General features: G+C 47.4%; 1 protein-coding gene across 1 annotated transcript; it reads right to left on the bottom strand.

Annotated features, from left to right (window-relative positions):
• Positions 1 to 295: 295 nt before the first annotated feature.
• On the bottom strand, positions 296 to 21,726 carry BPIFB4 (BPI fold containing family B member 4). The gene is made up of 15 exons (XM_060277502.1): positions 21,615 to 21,726; positions 19,782 to 20,340; positions 18,112 to 18,216; positions 15,609 to 15,752; positions 14,597 to 14,657; positions 14,173 to 14,233; positions 12,172 to 12,263; positions 8,825 to 9,037; positions 4,800 to 4,853; positions 4,093 to 4,263; positions 3,574 to 3,641; positions 3,176 to 3,218; positions 2,607 to 2,670; positions 932 to 1,008; positions 296 to 319 (listed from the first exon to the last, which is right to left on the bottom strand). The coding sequence occupies exons 1-15, from the start codon at positions 21,724 to 21,726 to the stop codon at positions 296 to 298; spliced, it is 1,848 nt and encodes a 615-aa protein (XP_060133485.1).
• Between the last annotated feature and the right edge of the window lie 3,544 nt (positions 21,727 to 25,270).

Raw genomic sequence — 25,270 nt, 5'->3', positions numbered from 1 at the left:
TTTTTATTAAAACAATGCAGTGAAATGCAGTGTGCGTGCATGTGTGTGTTTATGTGTGCACCCTCTCGGAAATGGCAAAGCTGAAGGGAACAAAGGAAATGCCACGGCAGGATCTTGTTGGAATCCTCCTGCACTTGAAACCCAGTCTGTGTTTTCCTGGAAGGAGCCGGGCCGGATTCAAATGTCTTGTACAGTTTGAAAGACGATGCTGTGTGGGAAATTGGTCTGGAACTAGCTGGCCTCTTCTCCGACCGCCCTTGTGCTCCACTGAGAACCTTCTTGTCTTCTCTTCGACTCACGCAGACAACACAAGCAGATCCTGTGAAAAGGGCAAAACCAAGAGTTTCAGTTCTCATTTCTGGGACCCCCTCAGCTCTGGTCCAATGTCCTTGTTAGTGGAATTATAAGAACACAGAAAAAGCCCGGACTCTGGCACAGGCTGACCTAATCCAGGATATCGCAGTATTACAAGATATTGTGACCAAATTCTGCATGACGGTTCCTGACATCAAGGAACAATTTTTTGTCTGCGTTTGGATATAATTGGATGTCATTTTGAATCAAGATGGTGGGTTGAAACTTTCAAAACCCCTAATTTAACCAAATGTAAGAAACCGTAATTGAAATTTGCATGACGGTTCCTGAGATCAAGGAGCAGGATTTTCTCTATGTCTTAATACATTTGGTTGTCATTTTGAAGCAAGATGGTGGACTGAATCTTTCAGAACCACACTGATTTTAACCACTGATTTCCATATTGTACTTTTTGGTTTCTTAGAATTCTCAAAGAACTCCAGGCACTTTCTGCTAGTAAATAAATTTAAAAGCCTTAGGGCAGCAAATGCTTCTTTGGGAAGGAGCTTAAGCCTGTCGTGACAATTAAGCCGTGTGACAGAATACCGCCAGGAATGATCAGAGTTGGTGCACTTACTTCAATGACATCAATGTCGGCGTTGTCAAAGTCTATATTCAGCAGCTTGGGGAGAGGAACTCCGTTACCTAACACACCTACAGCCAGAAAGGAGAAAAATATTAGTTTTCTAGTATGAAGGGGAAACTTTGGGCGATGAGGTTGTCTCATCTTATTTATTTTGTACGTGCTTCACAAATGCAATTTTACTGCTGATTTTCTGCTGTTTGCATCCATGGTATTTCCCCACAATGTTGGCAGTATAGATATTTTTTTGATAAATATTGTTTTGTTCTGATATCTGCCACAAAATATCACCTGCAGAAAGAGGCAGATTGGATTATTCATTCCGGGAGAGAGGAAACTAGGGATCCCAAAGGGGAGTGTAACAAGATTTGGGAAATAAAAAAATTCCTTCAGTAGCACCTTAAAGACCAACTAAGTTTTTATTTTGGTATGAGCTTTCGTGTGCATGCACACTTCCTCAGATACACTTGAAACAGAAGCGTCAGACCCTTATGTATATACAGAGGGTGGGGGTGGGTGGGAATGGGTGATGGGCTGATGGGAGTGGTAAACCTGTAGATGGCTGTTAACGACTGCTGATGACTGCAATTGGTCCTGCGGGGGAAAAGCAAGGGCTGAGGCGCTAAAGAAAGCTTGATCATGCATAATGAGATAAGAATCCAATGTCTTTGTTCATCCCAGGTGGGAAGACCAATAGGACAACGCCTTTCAGGATGGGAGAACCTTCTTTTCCAGGAGTGATCTAAAGCTTTCAAATTCTATGGGATCCCTAAAGCAGGTTGTCGGAATGGGGCTGCCTGTCACTGGTGTCAGATGAGCAGCAAGATTTGTTCAAGCGGCTTCTACAGAAATTGGGAGTTTCAGATTTCTCCTGAAGAGGAAACCAGAGTCTCCAAAATGCACTGGGATGTTGCAAACATGAGCTGGGCCTTCCAAGAACAAATTTCTCTATTTTGCATTCTTTCTGATTCACACCTGCCCCTATTTATAAAAAAAGAATAAGACTGTCAACATTTCTTGGACCAGGATAGGGAGTGGAAGACCTTTGCACATTAATAATAATAATAATAATAATAATAATAATAATAATAATAATAATAATAAAATTTTTATTTATACCCCGCCCTCCCCAGTCAAAAACCGGGCTCAGGGCGGCTGACACCAACAGAACCACAATAAAACATAAAAACAATTAATTAAAATACAGATTAAAATACAGTATTAAAATTTAAAGTGCAGCCTCATTTATGGATGGTTATTGCTGTTTTCTATCAAAATATCATCCAGATTACTACTACACCTGTTGCTAAACTGGACCCTTTTTCGTCTGACCTTCTTCTATGAAACAACCTACATTTTTCTAACATTTTTTTTTTAAAAAAACCCAACACAAATCACCTCTCTATTTATTTCATTTCACTGAGCTGTGGCTCTTCTCCGTCCCTACAGCAAAGCAATTTTTATCCAGGGATCCAAAATCAAGGCTACCTGTGACACCCCTGCGCTCCACTCCCATCTCATATCAGCTCTCTGAGCAAAAGATGTTGTCAATACGACAGTCTGAACTGCACATGGGTTGGCAACGCAATTAGTTCCACTCTGAATTTTCACGCAGCGCGAAAGAAGGTTGTTGGAATGTCAGATCACGGTTTCTGTAGAACGTCCTTACCGTTCATAGCGGGAAGGAATGCAACATCAAAAATCTTGCTGACCAGCCCCTCCATGAGGGAGACCTGCGTCAACAAAAGAAGGGATTTCAGTTCAGTTGATAAGTTTATTGTCCTCATCAAAGACCATGACAAACCTGTAGCAATAGTATCAATAAAATAATATATATACTGATTGTACTGTTTTTATGTAGTTTTTCCATTTTTATGATACTGTTTTATTTATTTATGTTGCATATTTGCACACTGCTTAGGAATTTTAAAATAATAAGTGGTTTCAAGATGTGGGAGAGCTGGGAAGCAGATTTCTCTCCATCAGCTCTGCAGTGACAGGTCAGCCACAGCTTAGAAATTGGTGCCTGAGCTTTTATTTTTCCTCTTCCCTCCTTGCCCCTTACCCCTTGTGTGTCGTGTTCATTTCTCCTTTTTTTAAAAAAAAAAGATTTTAAGCCTCTGAGTAGGGACCATCTTGTTTTGATTGTACATAAGCCACTCTGGGAGCCTTTTTTGGTTGAAGAGCGGGGTACATATGTTCTGAATAAATAAATAAATAGATATAATATATTCTTACATCAAATTTCCCAATGGATGAGGAAGCCACGGAGAGATGGGACCTGCAGAAGAAGAAGAAAAAGTAAGAGCAGTCATTGGGGATTCAGACCCCTCCAGGGAGACCTTGACTTGTGGACTTGAATAGAGATCAGACACTAAAGGCCTTTCCCACCTCCCCTCTGCTATGGAGGAAGCACAATTCAGGGAAGGAAGGAAGGAGGAGAGAGATCTTCAAGCATTACTTTCATTAATAAAAACCATTTAAAAACAAAACAGGCTTCTAAGCAGTTTACATGTTTAGAAACCAATTGCACAAATGATGAAATACAAACACCCATAATTAAAATGTGTAACAAAACAATCCCATTATAAGACTAAAAATAAAAGTGCCCATAAGTTAAGAAATGCTGCACTTACTTCTCAAGAGCAACGCTGATTTTCAGTTTGTTGTCCTCAACAGAAAACGAGGCCAGCAAAGTCGTGTCCTGTGGTGAAAAATTGGGAAATGGTTTGTTTTTTAACCAAGCCATTCTTGATTCCATGCCCCCCACCCCACCCCGTAAGACCTAGAAAAGTCTGGGTCCCCTAACCATGACTCAATGACTTGAGAGCCACTCCCTGACTTGACTTTCCCATTGCAGGGCCAAACTGGTGGTGGCTCCATCGCATTTTCAATCTGTCCATATCACACTGCCAGCGTCACATAAATACTTGCCAAATGGCCATAAGTTTAGTGTTTCTAACACTGCTAAGTTCCTCGGCTGGAGCCTGAAACACAGAATGTATATCCCAATATAAATTTGGACTATATTTTAGAAGTTCGTTGTGGTCCTAGGTGTGGAGCTGATGTAAGGACCACGTGGGGACAAGCATGTACGACAAGCAAGTATACCTGAAGGAGTGTCTCCACCCCCATCGTCCTTTCTCGATACTCACAATGTCCAGGGTGCAGAGAGACTGATGAGCGTCATTTGGCTTCGACGCCAGTATTTCAGCGCTGGCCATGAGGTGGATCAGGCCCTTGTCTTTCTGCAGCTTAACGGTTGGAACATCAGGGACCGACACCTTCAGAAGGAGGGAGCGCGGCTCTGGGAACATCTGGAACACCTGCAAACCATGTTCGCTTTCTTACTTGTTGTTGCGTTTATAGCCCACCTATGTCTGGAGGGCACCGGGTTGGGGAAGCCTGCTGTAGATCTCCCTTAAAATAAATCTCTTGAGACTGAAGTGAAAGAATTTATGTAGGGCTAAAGGTCTAATGGGTGTGTTTGCTTTGTGGTTTTCTTTGAATTTATTTATTTTTGTATTTATTTTTGTATTTTCTTTGAATTTATGATACCTGTACAGGTATTTTTTTTGCAAGGACACCTGAGTGGCAAACAGTCCTTTGTTTCAGTTGCCCTTTCTGTTCTTGCAGTTATTAGTTCTGTTTTATGCAGGAACCAGGCAATGAAGAATCTTGCTGTTGTTTTTAATTGGGTGCCCATGGAATTATTGCAGCTCCCTTTTCACAGCTTTCCCCACCTGAGGCTGCTTGGATTCAAAAGTTCACCTGTGTAAGGCAAAAACTAAGCTGAAGCACACCAGGATGCCCCAGGCAGAGCTCAGATCCAGGTAGCACAGCATCACCTGAGTGGACTCACCGAAGGAATCAAGGCCCCGAGAGTCGATGTCGTCAGAGGAGGAAGCTCAGGGAACTGGGGAGAAGGAAGGGGGAAAAGAAAATGAGATAACGCAGCAGACTCCCCGGCTCTTTGCTAGTTATTTTACTTCTTCATGCAGCTCACCATTAAACTACGGAACTCCCTGCTGCAGGAGGCAGTGATGGTGACTAAGGTGGACGGCTTGAAAAGAGGACTGGACAAATTCATGGAGGAGGAGAGAGCAATCAATGGCTACTAGCCAGGTTGGCTGTGCTCTGCCTCCATAGTCGGAGGCAGTGATGCTTCTGAATCCCAGTTGCTGGAAACCCACAGGAGGGGAGAGGGATCTTGGGTTCGAGTCCTGCTGGTAGGCTTCCTATAGAGGCATCTGCTTGGCGAGAACAGGATGCTGGACTAGATGGGCTGTAGGCCTGATCCAGAAGCCAGCTCTTCTTATGTTTAGTTATTCCTCAGCCACATGGGGCTCAATCTGAACACAGGCTTGCCAGGATTTACCCTCAGGCTACCCTGTAGTTATTTGCCCGGGAGGAACCCCAACATCCTGCAAAGAGGAGAGGGCTTTTGAACTCACAAAGAGTGCAAGGGATGGACCAATCTGTCATATATATTTTTGTTTCCATTTTTCCCAACTCGAGTTTAGTTCCCCACAGTTCTGCAGGAGTTTGCATTTAAAAGAACGGTCGCACAAAAATTCTCCAGCGTTTATTTCCATTAATATATGTACATAGCTCTGCAGGCAGTTTTGTTTCAGATACACATTTTTTGCAAGCAATTTTATTTAATAAAACGGATTTGAGTGTGCTATGTTCACAAGCCTATACCTTTTCATGCATAGCCCCCCCAATAGACGGCATCTATATTATTATTATTATTATTATTATTATTATTATTATTATACCTGCACCCCACCTTTTTCTCTGAGGAGCTGAAGACAGAATACATAGTTCTCCTTCACCTCCTGTTATCCCCACAACTACCCAGAGAGGGACGTTAGGCTGAGAGACAGCGACTGGCCCAAGGTTACACCCAGTGAGCTTCATGGCCAAGCGGGGATTCAAACTCTGGTCTCCCAGGTACTGGTCTGACACTCTAGCCACTACACCAGACTGGCTCTTGCTGCACTTTTTGGGTGGAGAAGTGCTTCCCAAAATTAGAGCAAAGGTGAATTTCAAAGGAGTGGTGTGCTCCAGTTCACATACTGTTTTGGGGAGTACTAAGTACTGTTTTGGGGAGCCCTAAATGGCCTCGTTCCAGTATACCTGAAGGAGTGTCTCCACCTCCATCATTCTGCCCGGACACTGAGGTTCAGGACCGAGGGCCTTCTGGCGGTTCCCTCGTTGCGAGAAGCCAAGTTGCAGGGAACTAGGCAGAGGGCCTTCTCGGTGGTGGCGCCTACCCTGTGGAACGCCCTCCCAACAGATGTCAAAAAGGAAAACAACTACCAGACTTTTAGAAGACATCTGAAGGCAGCCCTGTTCAGGGAGGCTTTTAATGTTTTATAGGTTATTGTGTTTTATTCTTTTGTTGGAGGCCGCCCAGAGTGGCTGGGGAGACCCGGCCAGATGGGCGGGGTATAAATGATTTATTATTATTATTATTATTATTATTATTATTATTATTATTATTAAGTAGCTTCACATTAAAATGAGAAGCGAAGTTGATTTCTGCACTGCAGAGTGCCCTGCCTTTCAACTACATAACCAAAAGCAAAGATTCATGGGCGTAGGCAAGGGGGGCAGGAGGGGGCAGCTGCCCCCCCTAGAAGCAAAAAATTAATGTATTTTACAGACCATAACCAGCACTTTTCCCCTCCAAAAACTGAAGTGGAAAGGGCTTTGCTTTAGCAAGAGCAGCTAAGTCTCTGCTTGCTGGGGGGGGGGGACACAGCTGTAACAAAACCACATCAAATAAATAAAGCAAAGTGGCTACCAGTAGTTAAGCAGTTAAGACAATGGAGCATATATCCCCAGGCAAGATTCGATAGCTGGCCATTTCACCCTATTGTTCTTAAGTGGGAGTTGTTAATGAGCATTCAGGAGCATTAAGAGTTCTATTGGCGATTTAATGAGGGTGCAGACTCAGAGGATTCAATTTGACTAAGGTGGCTCTGCAAGGCTAAAAGGAAGTGAATAAGAAAGGGGGGCTGTAGCTTTGACAGACACAGTGATGTTTATAAAAAGCAGTGGTGTTCTAGTCTGCCCCTCCTCCTGCATCTGTATACTGTAAATCAGGGGTGGCCACCTCCCAAGAGACTCTGATCTACTCACAGAGTTTAAAACTAGGAGTGATCTACCCCCTTTTGGGGGGGTTCAGGTCAAAGCTGTTGAGTTTTTTTAAGGAAGGGAAGCCCTGTTTTGGGGGGTTTAGGTCAAACTTGTTGAGCTTCTTTTAGGAGGGAGGGAGGCCCATTTTTGTTTAGGGCTTCAGGTCATAGTTCAACTTTTTTTAGGGAGGAGGAAAATTTTGGGTGAGCTTTTTTTAGGGGTGCCAGTGACCTACCAGTGATCTACCACAGACATCCAGTGATCTACTGGTAGATCACAATCTACCTGTTGGACGTGCCTGCTGTAAATCAAGCAGAGAGAAAGCAGCTTACAAGGCTCCTGTACATGCAGAGTTCCAGCATCACAGCGTCACCCAGAGGCACCCACAAATATGAGTTATCCCTCTCTCTATTTCTTCCTTCCTTCCCTCCCTCTTCCATCCTTAATAAAATACGGGGGGGGGGCAGATAAGCCCAACATAGAAAGCCCATCAACATGGGGGGATGACTCTTTCAAATACGGTATTTACCAGTAATTGGGGGGGGGGGGAGAGGCACCTAGGCCTCTAGGAGTTAGCTGCTATGCCTAGGAGTAGGACAATTCAAGAAAGCAGAATGATGCATATGCTATGGTAATATATCAATAGAATCATAGAATTGTAGTCGGAAGGGACCACAAGGGTCATCTAGTCCAACCCCCTGCAATGCAGGATTTTTTTCCTAAGGTGGGGCTTGAACCATGGTTGAAATATTATGCTGATATGCAGCAACGCCTCAGAGCCGTCGTGGCTGCGGCCATGCCTTGCCTCGCCCTCGCCCGCCCTGCCACCCCCTCTCGCCTGCCCGACCCTCCCGTCCTCTTGCTGCAGAGTTCCAGCATCACAGCGTCATCCAGAGACACCCACAAATATGAGTTATCCCTCTCTCTATTTCTTCCATCCTTCCTTCCCTCCCTCTTCCATCCTTAATAAAATACGTGGGGGGGGGGGCAGATAAGCCCAACATAGAAAGCCCATCAACATGGGGGGATGACTCTTTCAAATACGGTATTTACCAGTAATTGGGGGGGGGGGGGAGGCACCTAGGCCTCTAGGAGTTGGCTGCTATGCCTAGGAGTAGGACAATTCAAGAAAGCAGAATGATGCATATGCTATGGTAATATATCAATAGAATCATAGAATTGTAGTCGGAAGGGACCACAAGGGTCATCTAGTCCAACCCCCTGCAATGCAGGAATTTTTTCCTAAGGTGGGGCTTGAACCATGGTTGAAATATTATGCTGATATGCAGCAACGCCTCGGAGCCGTCGTGGCTGCGGCCATGCCTTGCCTCGCCCTCGCCCGCCCTGCCACCCCCTCTCGCCTGCCCGACCCTCCCGTCCTCTCCAGCCAAGCAGGGTAGCCGCCAACGCTGCCAGCCCCAGAACCACAAGATGGCTGCTGCCTCCGCCACTGCCACGATGTCATCAGGCCCGCTGGCCTGTAGCCCCGCCCACATTCCCACTTCGTGGCCCCTCCCCTCCCATGCCTTGGCCCCGCCCCTGAACGACCATGGCTTGCCCCCCCCTAGTTTTGATCCTGGCTACGCCCCTGCAAAGATTTGGCACTTGGGGTGAGGCAGGCGAATTTGGAAAACAAGGGTCTAGTTTTCTGAATCCCCCCCCCCCCCTGTGCCTTCTGCTTCCCGCCCTGGCTGGGAGGTGCCAAGAGTTGGCCCCCGCAGCATCTGCTTCCCAACTCACCATCCCATCCGAGATGTCGATGTTCAGGGCCTCTTGCTTCTGCAGGACAGCCACAACGGAGCTGAGGAAGTTCACCGAGAGTCCTAGCTGGGAGTTGGTTGTGTCGGCCATGGGGGGCATGGCGGGCATGGGCACCCTTGGCGGCAGGGGGGGAGCTTCCGGCTTGCCCAGCGGGTAGTTGAGGAGGGGTCCGGCCACCTGCCCAACTGCAGTCTAGAGAGGGAAGGAACAAGGATGTGAGGCAGGCGGTCCCATTTTGCTGCTTGCGCGATGGGATGGAATCCTAGCTTTGAGGAGGTTTTCAAGGTCATCTAAGGAAGATGGCAGGAAACACTAGTCTAATAATCCTGGCATCTGAAGGCCTGGGTGTTAAATTCCCCAGCCTGGCCCATCTCCACAGTCAGCCCAGGCTTTTTGCCCAGAGCTGCTAAATTTCTAGGGGTGCCAGTGAAGTCTTGCACTGTCATTGGCTACTAACCACAATGGCTCTGCTCTGCCCTCCACAGTTGAAGGCAGCGATGTGTCTGAACACCATTTTCTGGAGACCACAGGAGAGGAGAAATTTGCTCTTGCCCTTGGGTCCTTCTCGTGAGTTTCCCATAATTCCTGCATCTGGTTCCCGCATCTGGCTGGCTGCTGTGAGAACAGGATGCTGGACTAGATGGGCCATTGGCCTCATCCAGCAGGCTATTCTTATGTTCTTACTTAAGAGGGATATTATCCTGTTATCCTTTACAAAAGTGCAACAGATGCCATGCAGTGGCATGGAATAAAGAGATGCCCCCCTCTGCATCCCAGACTGGGGCATTCTCTGCCCTCGGGCAATGCAACCGGCTGAGGTGTCACAAATTTGTCCATTTCTAGCCTGGAAGGAGATCTGTGACTTGAAGTGCTAATACTTCAGGCTCACCCAAAGAACTGCTTATTACACCCCTTTCCTAGGGCTCATCCTCACCGCACCTGAACATCCACGTTTTCTGCTTTCGTTTTGTCCTCTGCTGACCTTCACAAGTCCATACCTGACCGCTTTGTGCACAGATAACAAAAGTTTTGAAACCTGGAGTTAGGGCTTCAATGACTTGATCTTGGTCTTAATTCCCTCCACCCCTCTGTCTGCTTGTGGATCTACCCCTCCTTTCTTTATTGGTGCCTGTACACACACACACACACACACACACACACACACACACACCAAAGCACATGCACCGTTTGTTATCCCTTCTCCCCCCCAAAAAGCATGCTGCAAAACAGGAATAGAGAAGATTTCCACCCAGAAATAGACAGGCACCGGGTTCCCAAACCTTGAGGAATTTTGCACAGTGTGAACCCACTGACTTCCTTCCCTCCCTTCCATCTTTGTGCTTAGATTTCCCTCTCTCCATCCCCAGGGGAGAGAAAGAAAGCTTCCCCCTCCCCTCGGAGGAAGGGAAGGAAGGAAGGAAGGAAGGAAGGAAGGAAGGAAGGAAGGAAGGAAGGAAGGAAGGAAGGAAGGAAGGAAGGAAGGAAGGAAGGAAGGAAGGAAGGAAGGTGAGACACAAAGCTCCTCTCTCTCTCTCTCTCTCTCTCTCTCTCTCTCTCTCTCTCTCTCTCTCTCTCTCTCTCTCTCTCTCTCACACACACACACACACACACACACACACACACACACACCTGGAAGCAAAAGAAGGAATGGCCTTCCCAACACTCCCCGCCTCCTTGTTAATTCGCCCAGCTGCAAAACTTGTGCATGCCATCAATATTGCACACACCTGATTTTTCTGAAAGAGCTACTAGAGTGTCTTTGGGGAAGGTGAACAAAGCACAACTCTTTGTGGCTTAAGGCAGCCACTGCCACAACCGCCTACCGACCAGAAATGAAGAGGGTCGCTCCCAGAAGCAACAATGAGGACTAGAGTCCTACACAGGAGGTGGAGGGAGAAAAGGAGGTGGAACTCAACCCAACAGTGATAGTGGAGGAAGTGTCCACCAGTGTGACCTCACCAGCAGATTTTAAAAACCTTTTCACTTTACTACCAGTTAGAGAAAAGATGGGAAATTGAAACGCCATCCTGGCATTAGGAATGTCTTTTGTTCTTGCAAAAAATAATGAGGGAGGAAGTAGGGCACAAAATGAATTAAGTGGAGGTGCGGTTGGACCCCTGGACAAACTGGCCCTTGGTCCATGAATCCCTCCCACACATCAGCAAGGAGCTGTGATTCCCCTTCCCCAAATAAGACCCCATTTTCATCCCTCTGCTTTTTTCGCCCTGTTTGAAGAGAACCTTTTGGAGCTCTTCACAGCCTGAGTTTTCATAATCCAGTAGAGATTGGCGTCATCTGCAAATCTTTTCTGACACTTGAAACAACAACTGCAAAATTTTATCTGGTTCTGAGGAAGAAGGACCTGGTGCCCCCAGCATGCCCTCAGGGCCGGTGCGTCCATTTAGGCGGACTAGGCAGTTGCCTAGGGCGCAAAAATGGAGGGGGCGCCGGCCAGCCTGCCCCGCAAAACCCCCGCACCTCTCACAGTGCGCGCTCGCGTTCCTCCCGCCTATGGAGGGGACGCTGTGAGCTCCTCAGCGGGTGCAGTGAGCGAATGGTGGCAGCACCCGTAGCTGAAGCCTTCGGCTACGGGTGCTGCTGCTGCCGCCGCCGCCGCTCGCTCACTGCAGCTGCCGCTGAGGAGCTCACAGCGTCCCCTCCATAGGCGGGAGGGCGCTGAGCTCTCCTTTTGGCTTGCGCTCCTCCCGCCTATGGAGGGGACGCAGGGGCGTCAGCGGTGTTGTGCGTGGACATGACGCATGCGTCGTGACGCATGTGCCCGGGGGGCGCCAGAAGGTGATTTTGCCTAGGGCGCAAAAAGCCCTAGCACTGGCCCTGCATGCCCTTATACCACCATCCATGTTCTGTGCTTCTCCAGGAGCAAGGCTCTTTTTCTCTGGAGGGTAAAGCAGGGGGGAAGCTCCAAAACATACCCTAATTCATGAGAGCTGAGACAGGGTTGTGGCTTTCATTTAGCAAGAGTGAAAGTTTGAGACTCCCTGCCTTCGTCTTTGGCTCATGACACCCAACGCATCCACGTTCCCTGGTTTTCCCATCCATTGCCTGATACTTTGCAAACAGTGATAGAGGAAACAAATAGAACAAAGGACTCATCCCTCTCCCATTATCATCCTCTCCAGTGAGTTCAATAGGAGCAGAGCAAGGAGAGACAGAGAAAGAGAGACAGCCCATTCCCATGGCAGACGTTGGCCAAGACCCACAGTCAAGCCAAGCAGTTGACTTTGCGGAGCCAGAAAAGAGCCAGAGCCAATCCACACAGGGGCCCACAGCACCATCAAGATCCATCTCCGCAAACTTGGACTTACATTCAAATCAATTTCCAGGAAATGTCCCGTCACGAGTGGAAGGCTGGAGACAGTGTACTGGACACTTCCCAATATCCCCAGAGGGACCAGAGCTGGGAGGAAAGAGAACAGGAAGGAGAAAGAATTTAGGATTTCTCGTGCTTTGGATGGTCAATAGCTCTCCAGGCTCCCATTATCAGGCGATTCTGACTTAACATTAGGACGAACTTTCTGATGGCAAGAGCCATTTGACAGTGGAATAGACACCTCTGGGAAGGTGGTGCGCTGTCAGGCGGCAGAGGAAACAGCCCCCACAGCAGGTTGCCAGGAACGGAGAAGACAAGGAAAAGTCCTGACCACCTGCTTTTTATTCACTATTTACAGAGAGAGGCTTGGAACGCAGCCTCTTGGAATAATGGTGTTGTCCCTAGTGACTCTTCACCCCATTTTTCTCCCACTTCCTTATTCATCATCATCTCCTCTATGGGTGGTGCTGAGCATAGCTGCCAAGTTTTCCCTTTTCTCACGAGGAAGCCTATTCAGCATAAGGGGAAATCCCTTAAAAAAAGGGATAACTTGGCAGCTATGGTGCTGAGGGCCCTTTGCTTCTGAGCCTTTGCTCTCCTACTTTCAAGGTTCGCCGGGTCCTGGGAGTGTGTGTGTGTGTGGGGGGGTGATCTGGGATGCTTTCTAAAGACGCTGTGTCCATCAGCTGTTGCCCTCCTGGTGGTTCCTCTTCTTCTTCCACCTCTCCCATTATTTCCCAGCTTTCCCCCTCATTTGCCTCTGAGCTGTGACCTCCCCCAAGCCCCTGCTGTAATTCTGAACTTTCTTCTTCTTCTCTGGAACGGTCAGGCTGGGGAGGAGGTCTCCACCCTTCCTCCTCTGCCCAGTCCCTGACATGAATTCTCCTTCATTGGAGGTTTTTAAATAGAGGTTGGATAGCCACATGCCATGGATGCTTTAGCTGAGATTTCTGCATTGCAAGGGGTTAGAATGACCCTTGGGGGTCACTTGTATAATTCTATGATGCTATGATTCTATGGCCAGAAGTTGTGTTGGACACAGGCCAACCCAGCTCTTAGAAGAGACATCTACTGGGAAGTTCTGCCCCAGACCTGGGAACTGGAAACTCCCCAGGATACCAACTCTTGCTTTCAAAATCACCTCCATAAGAGAAGAATTGAGTGGTGCTCTGCCCAGTTTTCCCCACTACCTAATCTGGGGTCCTTGTTCATTTTTAAAAACCCTCATTTATGGAGACACTGTGCCGCTTCCTCCCCACTCCCAACTACACTGCAGCCAGGATGGCTCAATCCTGCACAGTGCTACTTCTCCACCTGACTTGGCCAAAGCCCGAATCCCCACAAAAAAAGGCCGCTTCAGTGCAGGATCCGGCTCAATCAGTTGTGTAGATCTAGAATTCAGACCAAGGAAATTCTCTCCCTCCAAAAGACTCAAGGAATTCTGGGAGCACCTCACTCAAAATAGATAGCTGGGTTGCAATTCAGACCTCAAATATTATCACCAGCATCCTGTGAGCAGGGAAGCAAAATGTTTCGTCAGTCGTTTTGGAGAACAGCACTGAGTCTCTTTTGGGGATGGAAGGCAGACCCTCCAAGTGTCCCTACTTTCCAGGGACGTCCCTGATTTAGAGAAGCCATCCCAGTTTCTGATTTGATCCCGGAATGTCCCGCTTTCCCTTAGGATGTCTCTGTTTTCATTGGAGAAATGTTAGAGGGTATGGAGTTATTCGACTTCTGAGCCGTCTGAAGGCAATCCTGTATAGGGAAGGGTTTTTTTTAAGTTTAATGTTTTGTTGTGTTTTTATATATGTTGGAAGCTGCCCAGAGGGGCTGGGGCAACCCAGTCAGATGTGTGGGGTATAAATAGTAAAAAATAGCATTATGGAATGGGGCGTCCCTATTTTCATTGGAGAAATGTTGGAGGGAATGGGAAGGTGCAGTGAGATCATCCATATGAAAGAATGGGAAGACTGAAGGAACAAGAAGAGACACTTACAGTTCACAAGTCCCAGCTGATCATTGACTAGGCCCAGGGTGATGTCTAGGACTGGACACAGCTGAAAAATTCAATGTTCGCATGAGACATTTGTGGCAAAATGTCAGGAATCAAATTGTAATACATATGCAAAGCAATTGTGCTCGCAGTTATTTTTTTCTTCTTCCTTTTAAGTTTCGTCAAAGGCGATCTCTTTTTTATTATTTTTATTTATGCATTTTCCAAAATTTAATACGTGCATCTTACAATTCTCTTTATTCATCTCATTTCTCCAGACATCAAAGACTTACCTCACAAAGGGCAGAGTTTGGTCTCCAAGCCAGGAACTACATTGAATTTCTACAAGTATATTTCTATCCTAATGCATTTCCTGAGCCAGATCCCATTGCACATTGGATGATATCTGCCCTGGCTGATCACTTACCAGTTCTGGAAGAAGTTTGTTAAGCACACGTGCCAATAAATTATCCACAATAGGGAGTAGGCTGGAGTGGGGGGGGGGAGAGAAAAAGGGAAAAAATTATCCCCCAAAAAACCACACAAAGTGTTAAAAAAAGGTAATTAATTAAGTATTCAAAACAAAATTTAAAAATCCTTCTAGTAGCACCTTAGAGACCAACTAAGTTTGCCATGGGTTGGTCTCTAAGGTGCTACTAGAAGGATTTTTTCATTTTGTTTTGACTGCATCAGACCAACACGGCTACCTACCTGTAACTAATTAAGTATTGTCTGCAGTCTTAAAAAACAAGCAAGATGTGAATGAAAACCAATGAATTTGCTTGACTGATTTTCAGTCCTGAACACAGATGGACATGAAAACTGCAAGACATAGCTGCCAAGTCTCCCGTTTTCCCCGGGAAATCCCCGTTTTTCCAGCTGTCCCTAGCTGAAAAAACGGATTTTTTTGTTTTCCCCCGGTTTATTCTGGCGCGGCGGCCATTTTGGAACTGGGCGGAGCATGCTCAGAAGCGACTTTTGATGCTGCTCTGCCCAGTTCCAAAATGGCTGCAGTGCGACTTCTGGCGTGGCGGCCATTTTGGAACTGGGCAAAGCAGCATCAATAGTCACTTCTGAGCATGCTCCGCCCAGTTCCAAAATGGCGACAGCGCTACTTCCGGTCTGCTATTTCCAGCCCTGTCCCTTATTACTCTGACAGCAACTTGGCAGGATAGCTGCAAGAGTGTTACCAAAATTCTCGAATACCCCTAAGCATGGGCAAAGGGAACTTTCTCCTTTGCAAACCAGCTTGAGTTTAAAGCCAGGCCGCAAAGGGAGGGTGCTGTGCTTCATCTGCCGCTGTGTCAAAGTGACCCGCCCAGGGGACATCAGGGGACATCAGGATCTGGCCCACCAACCTCACCCCTGGAATAAATAAGGGGAGTCGCTCCATCCCCAACCCCATAAGATGTCAGGTTGGCCAGATGGATGCAGCTCACCCTCTAAGGAGCCTGATTTTAATGCCTCCAAGAAGGGTGTCACAGTGGTCGATCACCAGCTTCGGGTAGCCCGTGCCATCCATGGTCAGGCGGACAATGGCCGTTAGGTTCACCTCCACTGCGATGTCAAGTAATCCAAGGAGACTGCATTGGAATGAAAAGAGAGAGTCTGGTGAAGCTTCTTTGTATGATGCTCGTAATAGCCTTCCCCATCCTGGGCTCCTCCAAAAGTCCCCCATCATCATACAGCCATGCTGACTGAAGCAGCTGTGGTCCAAAACATCTGGAGGGCACTTGGTTTTAAGTTTAAGAATTATGGTGCTGGAGGAGACTCTTGAGAGTCCCATGGACTGCAAGAAGATCAAACCTATCCATTCTGAAGGAAATCAGCCCTGAGTGCTCACTGGAAGGACAGATCGTGAAGCTGAGGCTCCAATACTTTGGCCACCTCATGAGAAGAGAAGAATCCTTGGAAAAGACCCTGATGTTGGGAAAGATGGAGGGCACAAGGAGAAGGGGACGGCAGAGGATGAGATGGTTGGACAGTGTTCTCGAAGCTACGAACATGAGTTTGACCAAACTGCGGGAGGCAGTGCAAGACAGGAGTGCCTGGCGTGCTCTGGTCCATGGGGTCACGAAGAGTCGGACACGACTAAACGACTAAACAACAACAGGTTTTAAGTTGTTCCCACATCTGTAAGGTGAATGAGCCAGTCGAAGCATGAAGCATTTTCATTGGAGGGGGATCTGCTTCGGATGCCACCGCTAGGTGAAGGCCAAGGAGCAGCAAGCTGGTCAGAGGCCTTTTCTGTTGCATTCCCCTCGTAGTGAAACTCTCTCTGCCTCTGGGGATCCATCAGTCACCACAAATATTGTGGACATATTGTGGCTATTGAGGACATATTTTTCACTCAGCCTTTGAGGTTATTGTCAATTAGGCTGAGGAAAACTGGGTTTGCAGAACAGTCTATATGGAATTGTTCCAACTTGCTGTTTCAAGGTTGAAGATGATTTTTATGTTACATTCTGTAACGTGTTTGACAATTTGATTTGTGAATTGCTCCGGGGTTTTCTACTATATACTGCAGAAAGCTGTTTGTTGTGCATTCGGACACTTTGTAAGTTATCATAACCGAATTTATCATGGTGGTTCCTGAGATCAAGGGGCAGGTTTACTTCTGTGCTTGGATACAAAGGAGTGCCAGCTTGAATCAAGATGGCAGATCAACCTTTTCAAAATTGCACTGATTTTAACCACTGAGGTTTCTTTGTTTTTTCTTAGAATTTCCAAGCAGCACTAGGTACAAGTCTACTAGTAAATACCTAAAGTTCACTGTGTGGAGTGTAAATCGACCCTTTTCTGCATTGCAGCTAACAGAAGAACATAAGGAGAGCCCAACTGCTGGATCAGGCCATAAGTAGAGCAGAATCCTGTCTCCCTCACTGGCCAACAACAGATGCATTCGGGAAGCCCACAGCCAGATCTTCCTGGAAGTACCCACTCCCACGGTTGCTCCCCCAAAACTGCTCTATTCAGAGTAATTCTTCCTCCTAGCTCCTGAAAGCTCAACATCAAAAAAACCAAGATCATGGCCACTGGTCCCATCACCTCCTGGCAAATAGAAGGGGAAGAAATGGAGGCAGTGAGAGATTTTACCTTCTTGGGCTCCTTGATCACTGCAGATGGTGACAGCAGTCACGAAATTAAAAGACGCCTGCTTCTTGGGAGAAAAGCAATGACAAACCTAGACAGCATCTTAAGAAGCAGAGACATTACCTTGCCGACAAAGGTCCGTATAGTTAAAGCTATGGTTTTCCCAGTAGTGATGTATGGAAGTGAGAGCTGGACCATAAAGAAGGCTGATCGCCAAAGAATTGATGCTTTTGAATTATGGTGCTGGAGGAGACTCTTGAGAGTCCCATGGACTGCAAGAAGATCATTCTGAAGGAAATCAGCCCTTAGTGCCCACTGGAAGGACAGATCATGAAGCTGAGGCTCCAATACTTTGACTACCTCATGAGAAGAGAAGAATCCTTGGGAAAGACCCTGATGTTGGGAAAGATTGAGGGCACTGGGAGAAGGGGATGACAGAGGATGAGATGGTTGGACAGTGTTCTCGAAGCTACGAACATGAGTTTGACCAAACTGCGGGAGGCAGTGGAAGACAGGCGTGCCTGGCGTGCTATGGTCCATGGGGTCACGAAGTGTCGGACATGACTAAACGACTAAACAACAACAACAGCTCCTGAAAGTGAGTCCAGAATGAAGACCAGCATCACTCAAGAGCTGGAGGCCGCAGGAGGGCAAGCAGCCCAGTGCAAACCTCTGGCCAGTCTCAAGAGCAGCTGGTATGGTGCGTCTCCTCCTTCCTGCACCATATGGTTAAGAAACTAGGGAGCCTTTGGGCAAACAAAATCCTCTAAGAAAAACACCTTCAGCCAGAGCCAGGAAGCTGCCAGCAACATGTGCACTGAGTTGCAGGGGTCAAGTGGCTCTGCTTACCTCTTACCGTTGAGCGCTACCCTGGTATATAAATCCAAGTGGACCCCAATTCCAGGCAAGAGTCTCAGGTTGATCCTGGGAAGGGTCAGCTCCACAATTCGTAGCCTGCAAGGAAGAAGCAGGCAGGCAGGTCATCCATAAGTCTCCTGTTTCCCCAGGTGCCTCCGGGATGCTCACAGGTTGGGCTTGGAGGCAGCAGCCAACTCCTGCTAGTGGTACCCAGAAACTGGCATTGAGGGCCATGATGCTCTCATCTCATGCTGGAGGCAGTATGCAAGCATCATGGCTAGGAGTCGTTGACAGCCAGTCAGCTTAGACTAGGTGCTCCTCCAAGACCCTCAGTAATTTGAAAGGTTTGGGAACTACTGTAGTAGAAAATATTTTACTAGAAGATAAGAAAGGAAGAAGAGCTGCCTGCTGGATCAGGCCCAAGGGGTCCCACCTAGTCCAAAATCCTGCTCTCACAGTGACCAATCAGATGCTTCTTATGGGAAACCCACAAGCAGGATCCAAGCACAGGAGCCCTCTCCCCTCCTGCAATTTCCAGCAACTGGTATTCAGAAGCATTGCTGCTTCCGCCGGTGGCTAGTAGCCTTTGATTGCTCCCACCACCATGAATTTCACTAATCCTTGTTTAAAGCCATCCAAGTTCGTGGCACATATCCTTTTTGAGCTGAGGTGACCAGAACTGTACCCAATATTCCAAATGTGGCCACACCACATTTGCTGCCACTACCTTAATTGATATAGTTGCAGGTAGGTAGCCGTGTTGGTCTGAGTCGAAGCAAAATAAAAAAATTCCTTCAGTAGCACCTTAAAGACCAACTAAGTTTATATTTTGGTATGAGCTTTCGTGTGCATGCACACTTCTTCTGAAGAAGAAGTATCTGAAGAAGTGTGCATGCACACGAAAGCTCATACCAAAATATAAACTTAGTTGGTCTTTAAGGTGCTACTGAAGGAATTTTTTTATTTTTCATTGATATAGTGTGACTTTCCAGTAACTTTAGCAGTTACCTTTTGAAGCCCGGGCAACTCACATACTGTATTAAGATTATGATCAATAATAATAATAATAATAATAATTGTTAGTCGCTTTACCTTGCCCAAGGCAATGCAAAGCTACTTACAAACAAACAAACAAACAAACCTGCCACATAGGCTGGATCTACACTCACCTTTTAAACGTTATGAGAACGGTATTAGGAATATCGTTCTAAAATGTCAAAACAGGAAACATTCTCTTTTGCTTTCTCCTGGCTGTCTCCCTGGTTTCTGGTTGCTCTATAGCACCCTCTGGTGTCACATTTTAATAATGTTGAAGAGCAGAACATCATGTGGCTATATGGTTATCGGAACCATTCCTTAACTCTTTCTAAGCCTTAAAAACCATGAGTGTAGATCCAGCCATAGATACTCTAAAATCAAGGAAGACAATACACTATAGACATCCTACCCACTTCTAAAAGGCCACAGATAGTTAAGAGACAAAGGCCTGGTTACAGAGGAAAGGTTTCACCTAAAGATATATAACTCTGGCAACATGTGGCTCTACCTGGGAAGAGCATTTCACAAACAGGGAGCCACTGCAGAAAAGGCCCTGCTCCTGTGTGGCCACCCTGTACAAGCCGCCGATTAATTGTTGCGAGGATTACGACTCTCCTGCTTACCCTGTGAGTCCCTGGACGGTGCTGAGGAGGCCTCCTTCTCCCAGGATGCCGAGCACGCCTCCTCCTCCAAGAAGCCCTCCATTGCCCAGCAGGCCACCATTGCCCAGGAGCCCACCACCACCACCCAGAATCCCTGCAGTGCCAAGCAGACCTCCGCCACCCAGCAGACCGCCTGGAGCTAGCAACCCACTAGCCCCCGGACCACCGCCAGCACCGCCATTGCCCCCAGGGCCCAAAGGAGCAGCATAGGCAGCTTGCATCCCCACAGAAGGGTCGCCACCACCTCCTCCGCCACCAAGCAAGCCCCCGGTCACCCCACCCAGGAGACCGCCACCTCCTCCGCCACCAAGCAAGCCCCCGGTGACGCCTCCCAGAAGACCGCCGCCACCACCACCTCCACCAAGTAAGCCCCCAGTGACGCCTCCCAGGAGACCCCCTCCGCCTCCGCCACCAAGGACGCCTCCCAGCAAGCCACCGTCCCCGCCTCCTCCTCCTCCGACCGGCAAATCTCTCATGGCTCCCTGGAGGGCATTGCTCTGCGCCATTGAGTTGGAGACGGCTGTGGAAGCAAATCAGAAAAAAGAGGTTAGGGCAGGTAGCGCGGTGGAGCCGGAAAGTTTCCCTGCTGTGTCTCAAGGAAAGCTCTTCCACAAACGGCACAGGTTGGCTGGCTGGGTTGCAAAGGGCAGAGTTTGGTGGCCCAACCCCCCCCCCCCACCTTGGTTCCATAAACTCGGCTCCAGGGCCCCCTGCCCTACAAAAACAGCATTATTCAAAAGAGTGGTTTGCATGACCCGCTAAGGAAGAGAGAAGCACATTACAATTCAGCAGAGATGGGGTGGGCATTGCTTCCCTTGACTTGGGGGGGAGAGCTTCTGTATATGCACTATTGGAGCCCATGCTTGAGAACTAGCAACTTAGTGTATCCCAACTCGACCGAGATCATCGGCAGGAGCCTCCCTAGTGAGGCTCGTTTGACAACAATGAGAAACCGAGCCTTTAGCATATCAGCCCAGTGCTGTGGAACTCTCTGCCACTAGAGATTCAGCAGGCACCTTTTAACTGCCTGCTGACAACTTTTCTGTTCTGCCAGGCCCAGGCAGGCAATTATGAGTGATTTCCTGGTTTTTGTTTTCTTGACTTTGCTGTTTTAAACGTGTTTTTAACCTTTTGCGCTTTAATTGTATGGTTTTGTCCTCTTTTTACTGTTAAAAACCTCTTCTATATGTTTCGGCAATATAGCAGCATATAAATATTTTATAAACAAACAGACAAACAAACAAACAAAAACACATGACACCTCTGTCTTGTCTGCATTCAGTTTTTGGCCCACATTCAACCAACGCTGCCTCTAGGCCAGGCATTCCCAAACCGCAACCCTCCAGATGTTTTGGCCTACAACTCCCATGACCAGTGGTCAGGGATGATGGGAATTGTAGTCCAAAACATCTGGAGGGCCGAAGTTTGGGGGTGCCTGCTCTAGGCCTTTGCTCCTTGGCCTCACTCTTGTCTGAACCCTCTGGCGTTTGTTGCTTTGCAGGCTTCTGAATGCTCTGAATCTGCCACGTCTCTTGCAGTCTGGGCTTCACGTCAACCTGGAAGTCGACCCAGGCGGTGCTCCTTAGAGTGACCGCAAAACTCACCCCAAGTGAAATCTTGCACGAAACACTGGAAATTCTGGCTCAGGTAATGCAAGCAAGGAATTTTGGAAATGTTAGTAAGATCAACACTTTTTCTGAGGATATTTGCACCTCCAGAATTTCTTAGGGTAGGAGATCAATTGGTGGACCTTGGTCTGTGAGGTCTATTCTAATCCAACATGGATAGACTTACCGTTATGCAATACGCCTTTATTGACCCGTATGACAGCATCTGTTGGAAGGAGCTGGCTCTCCGATCGCACCAGCAGGCAGCCGAAGATAGCAACACCCCAGGCGACTAACATCTTGGCTGAAGCCGCCACACCTGCTGAGATAATTTTATTCTTATCGATCATTTTATTGTTTCACCTTTCTTGTAACCCACTTTGAGGGTTGTTGTTGTTTACAAGCAAGAGGTGTATAATTTATTTTTATTTTATTTTACAAAAAAATAAACGGTAAATTGGTTAAACTCTGCAGAGGGTGTTCTGCAAACCAGATCTGGAGTTACCTGAGTGCACCCTTCTGAAACTAAGGGCTGAAGGAGAGAAATCAGCCCTGCTCCCGCGAATTCTCGATCACGGAGTGTGTTTGGTGCTGCCCATCGCCTCCTCGCTCTTGCCTTCTCCTGGCTCTGGAAAGGCAGAGGTGGCAAAGGCCATTTATATCAGCGGCGAGCGGCAGGGCGGGCATGAAACCAGCGCCAGGGACATGGAGATAATGGGCTCAGTATGCGGTTTGCCATATTCCAGTAAAGATAATTATTTGCAAATCTGGAATGGGAGTTAAGCAAGAGGGATCAAGTGTGCTCACTCCAGGTTCCAGAAGGTCTTTCTTTGTGTTTGGCAGGAGGGATGGAGGAGGAACCCAGGGATTCTCGTTTCTGCAATCTCTTTCTGCTTCGAACAGGGCAGGCAAATAGTTATTGCCTTTCAGGACTTATCTAGATAAAGCTCATTGTGGACAGTGGCACATTTGGGTAATTTAAGACTTTACACTTAATGGTCTTGTTCTTCTCCTTGTAAGTTCAGGAGTTTTATTTCACCTACTTTGGAATATGGTAAGTCAACTCTGCTGTGTTTGGAGCCCTCCTACTCATTCTCCAGGTGGAGACCTGGACTTTTGCGCCCAATTTATGCCCTGATGGCACTGCTGATGATGGAGATTAGGAAGACAGTTCCGGTGCTCCAAGTCTCATAGAATCATTGAATGGTAGAGTTGGAAGGGACCCAAGGGTCATCTAGTCCACCCCCTGGGCTTTATATTCAGAGTGCAGTCGTACCTTGGAAGTTGAATGGAATCCGTTCCGGAAGTCCGTTTGACTTCCAAAATGTTTGGAAACCGAAGCGCGGCTTCCGATTGGCTGCTGGAAGCTCCTGCAGCCAATCGGAAGCCGCAGAAGCCCTGTCGGATGTTCGGCTTCCAAAAATACTTCACAAACTGGAACAGTCACTTCCAGGTTTGCAACATTTGGGAGCCAAAACGTTCAAGAATTAAGCTTCTTTGAAAAACCAAGGTACAACTGTATTGGCTCTCCTTAACAAACCACATCAATTCCACATAGTGATGGAAGGACCCGCTATTTGCAGTTTGCTAATTAAAGGTTTCTTGCTTTCCCCAGAGAGCTGCTTACTGGATATCATTGCATGTTATTACAACCCCCCCCCCCAAAAGATGGAAAATTCAGGACTGATAAAAGAAAGTGCTTTTGAACTATGGAACTCACTCCCACAGGATTGGTGGCCGCCAGTTTTTAAAAACCTTTAAACAGGATGCTGGACTAGATGAGCCATTGGCCTGATCCAGCAGGCTCTTTTTATGACTGCTAAGCCTCAAATGTGCTTTCCTCATGAGGCAACTGACTCTTTGAATGGCTGTCTCTTCTGCTCAGAAATAAGGGGAGTGAGAAATGATATACTGTATAGCAGGCACGTCCAACAGGTAGATCGTGATCTATCGGTAAATCACTGGATGTCTGTGGAAGATCACTGGTAGATCACTGGGTCCCCCCAAAGAAGCTCAACAACTTTGTCTCCCGTAAAAAAAAAGCTCCACATTTTTGTCCTGCACCTCCAAAAACGGTCCTTCCCCCTCCCTAAAAAAGTTCAACAACTTTGACCTGAAACCCCAAAAAAGGGGGTAGATCACTGCCAGTTTTTAACTCTGTGAGTAGATCGCAGTCTCTTGGGAGTTGGCCACCCCTGCTGTATAGAATCAGCACAGAGCAATTGTTGAAAAAATATTAAATAATATGGATGAATCCCAATAGACTCAGAGCCAACCCCCAACCCCCCCCCCCCGACTGTGATGTCCACCCTGGGCACCTGTGAAGTGTTCCATTTCAGGGATTTCCTGTCCTTGTACTTGAATGGCCTTTTTCCTGAAGATTAGGCTGCGAGGATCTCAAGTCTGTACCCCAGCGCTGATAAAGCTGACGCCCTTTTTTGACAGCTTTGGGTTCCAGTCACTGCAAAGGCCATTCTTAGAGAGATGCTGAGATTATCGTCAGCTCCAAACTGCCACCAGACCATAATGATATCCTTGTCCTGGCGAAATGAACAGTTAATACCCTGGCAAGATAAAACCCAGCAATTAGCTCCCTGCTCAAATGAGTGTTACACAACAGGGGTTGTGTGTGTGTGGGGGGGGAATTACCTTCCCAAACAAAAAGCAATTTCAAAGCTCATCAGCTCGTTTTCTCCACGGAAGAGCAGGGAAATTACAGAACCTTTCATCTGTAAAACCTCCTTGAACCAGCTCTGTGGGAGAGGCTGGTGAATACCGACTTTAATTCCGAGAGAAAGCACATTAAAATGGGCCCGTGGCCCACAGCACGCCAAGACGAGCCGGTCTATATCACATCACCGTTAACACGGTGTTATCATATTTTTATCCTCCTGACCAAAATGCCTAAGGGGATTCTGAGATGGAGAATGAACATGAGAAGAACCTACTGGATGAGACCAGTGGCCTATCTAGTCCAGCATCCTGTTCTCTTAGTGTCCAACCAGATGCCCGTTATGGGAAACCCACAAGGAGGACCCAAGGGCAAGGGCAAATTTCTCCTCTCCTGTGGTCTCCAGCAACAAGTGTTCAGAAGCATCACTGCCTAGGAGCCATCATAGAATCATAGAGTTGGAAGAGACCACAAGGGCCATCCAGTCCAACCCCCTGCCCAGCAGGAAACACCATCAAAGCATTCCTGACATATGCCTGTCAAGCCTCTGCTTAAAGACCTCCAAAGAAGGAGACTCCACCGCACTCCTTGGTAGCAAATTCCACTGCCGAACAGCTCTTACTGTCAGGAAGTTCTTCCTAATGTTTAGGAGGAATCTTCTTTCTTGAAGTTTGAATCCATTGCTCCGTGTCCGCTTCTCTGGAGCAGCAGAAAACAATCTTTCTCCCTCCTCCATATGACATCCTTTCATATATTTGAACATGGCTATCATATCACCCCTTAACCTTCTCTTCTCCAGGCTAAACATACCCAGCTCCCTAAGCCGTTCCTCATAAGGCATCCTCATAAGGCAGTAATAGCCCTCTCCGGGAATTTGTCCAATCCAATTTTAAAGGCACCTGTGTTGGTGGCCATCACTGTCTCCTGGGGCAGTGAGTTCCATAGTTTAACTATCTGCTGCATGAAGACATACGTAGTGTCTTTCATTTGTCCTGAAATCCAGGAGGCACCCAAAGGAAGAAGTGATCTAGTAATAGGTGACTTCACTTATCTGCACACAGACTGGAGTCAGGACAGAGAGATGCAAATTCCTAGGTGACCTAAATGGCTGTGCACTGGGGGAGACCATGGAGCAAATCGCAGGGGAGGTGAAGCCACCCTGGGATGAGTTT

Source organism: Zootoca vivipara, chromosome 7 (assembly GCF_963506605.1).
Source record: "Zootoca vivipara chromosome 7, rZooViv1.1, whole genome shotgun sequence".
In the NCBI taxonomy this organism is placed as follows: Eukaryota; Metazoa; Chordata; class Lepidosauria; order Squamata; family Lacertidae; genus Zootoca; species Zootoca vivipara.
This window is presented reverse-complemented; position numbering and strand designations above follow the sequence as displayed.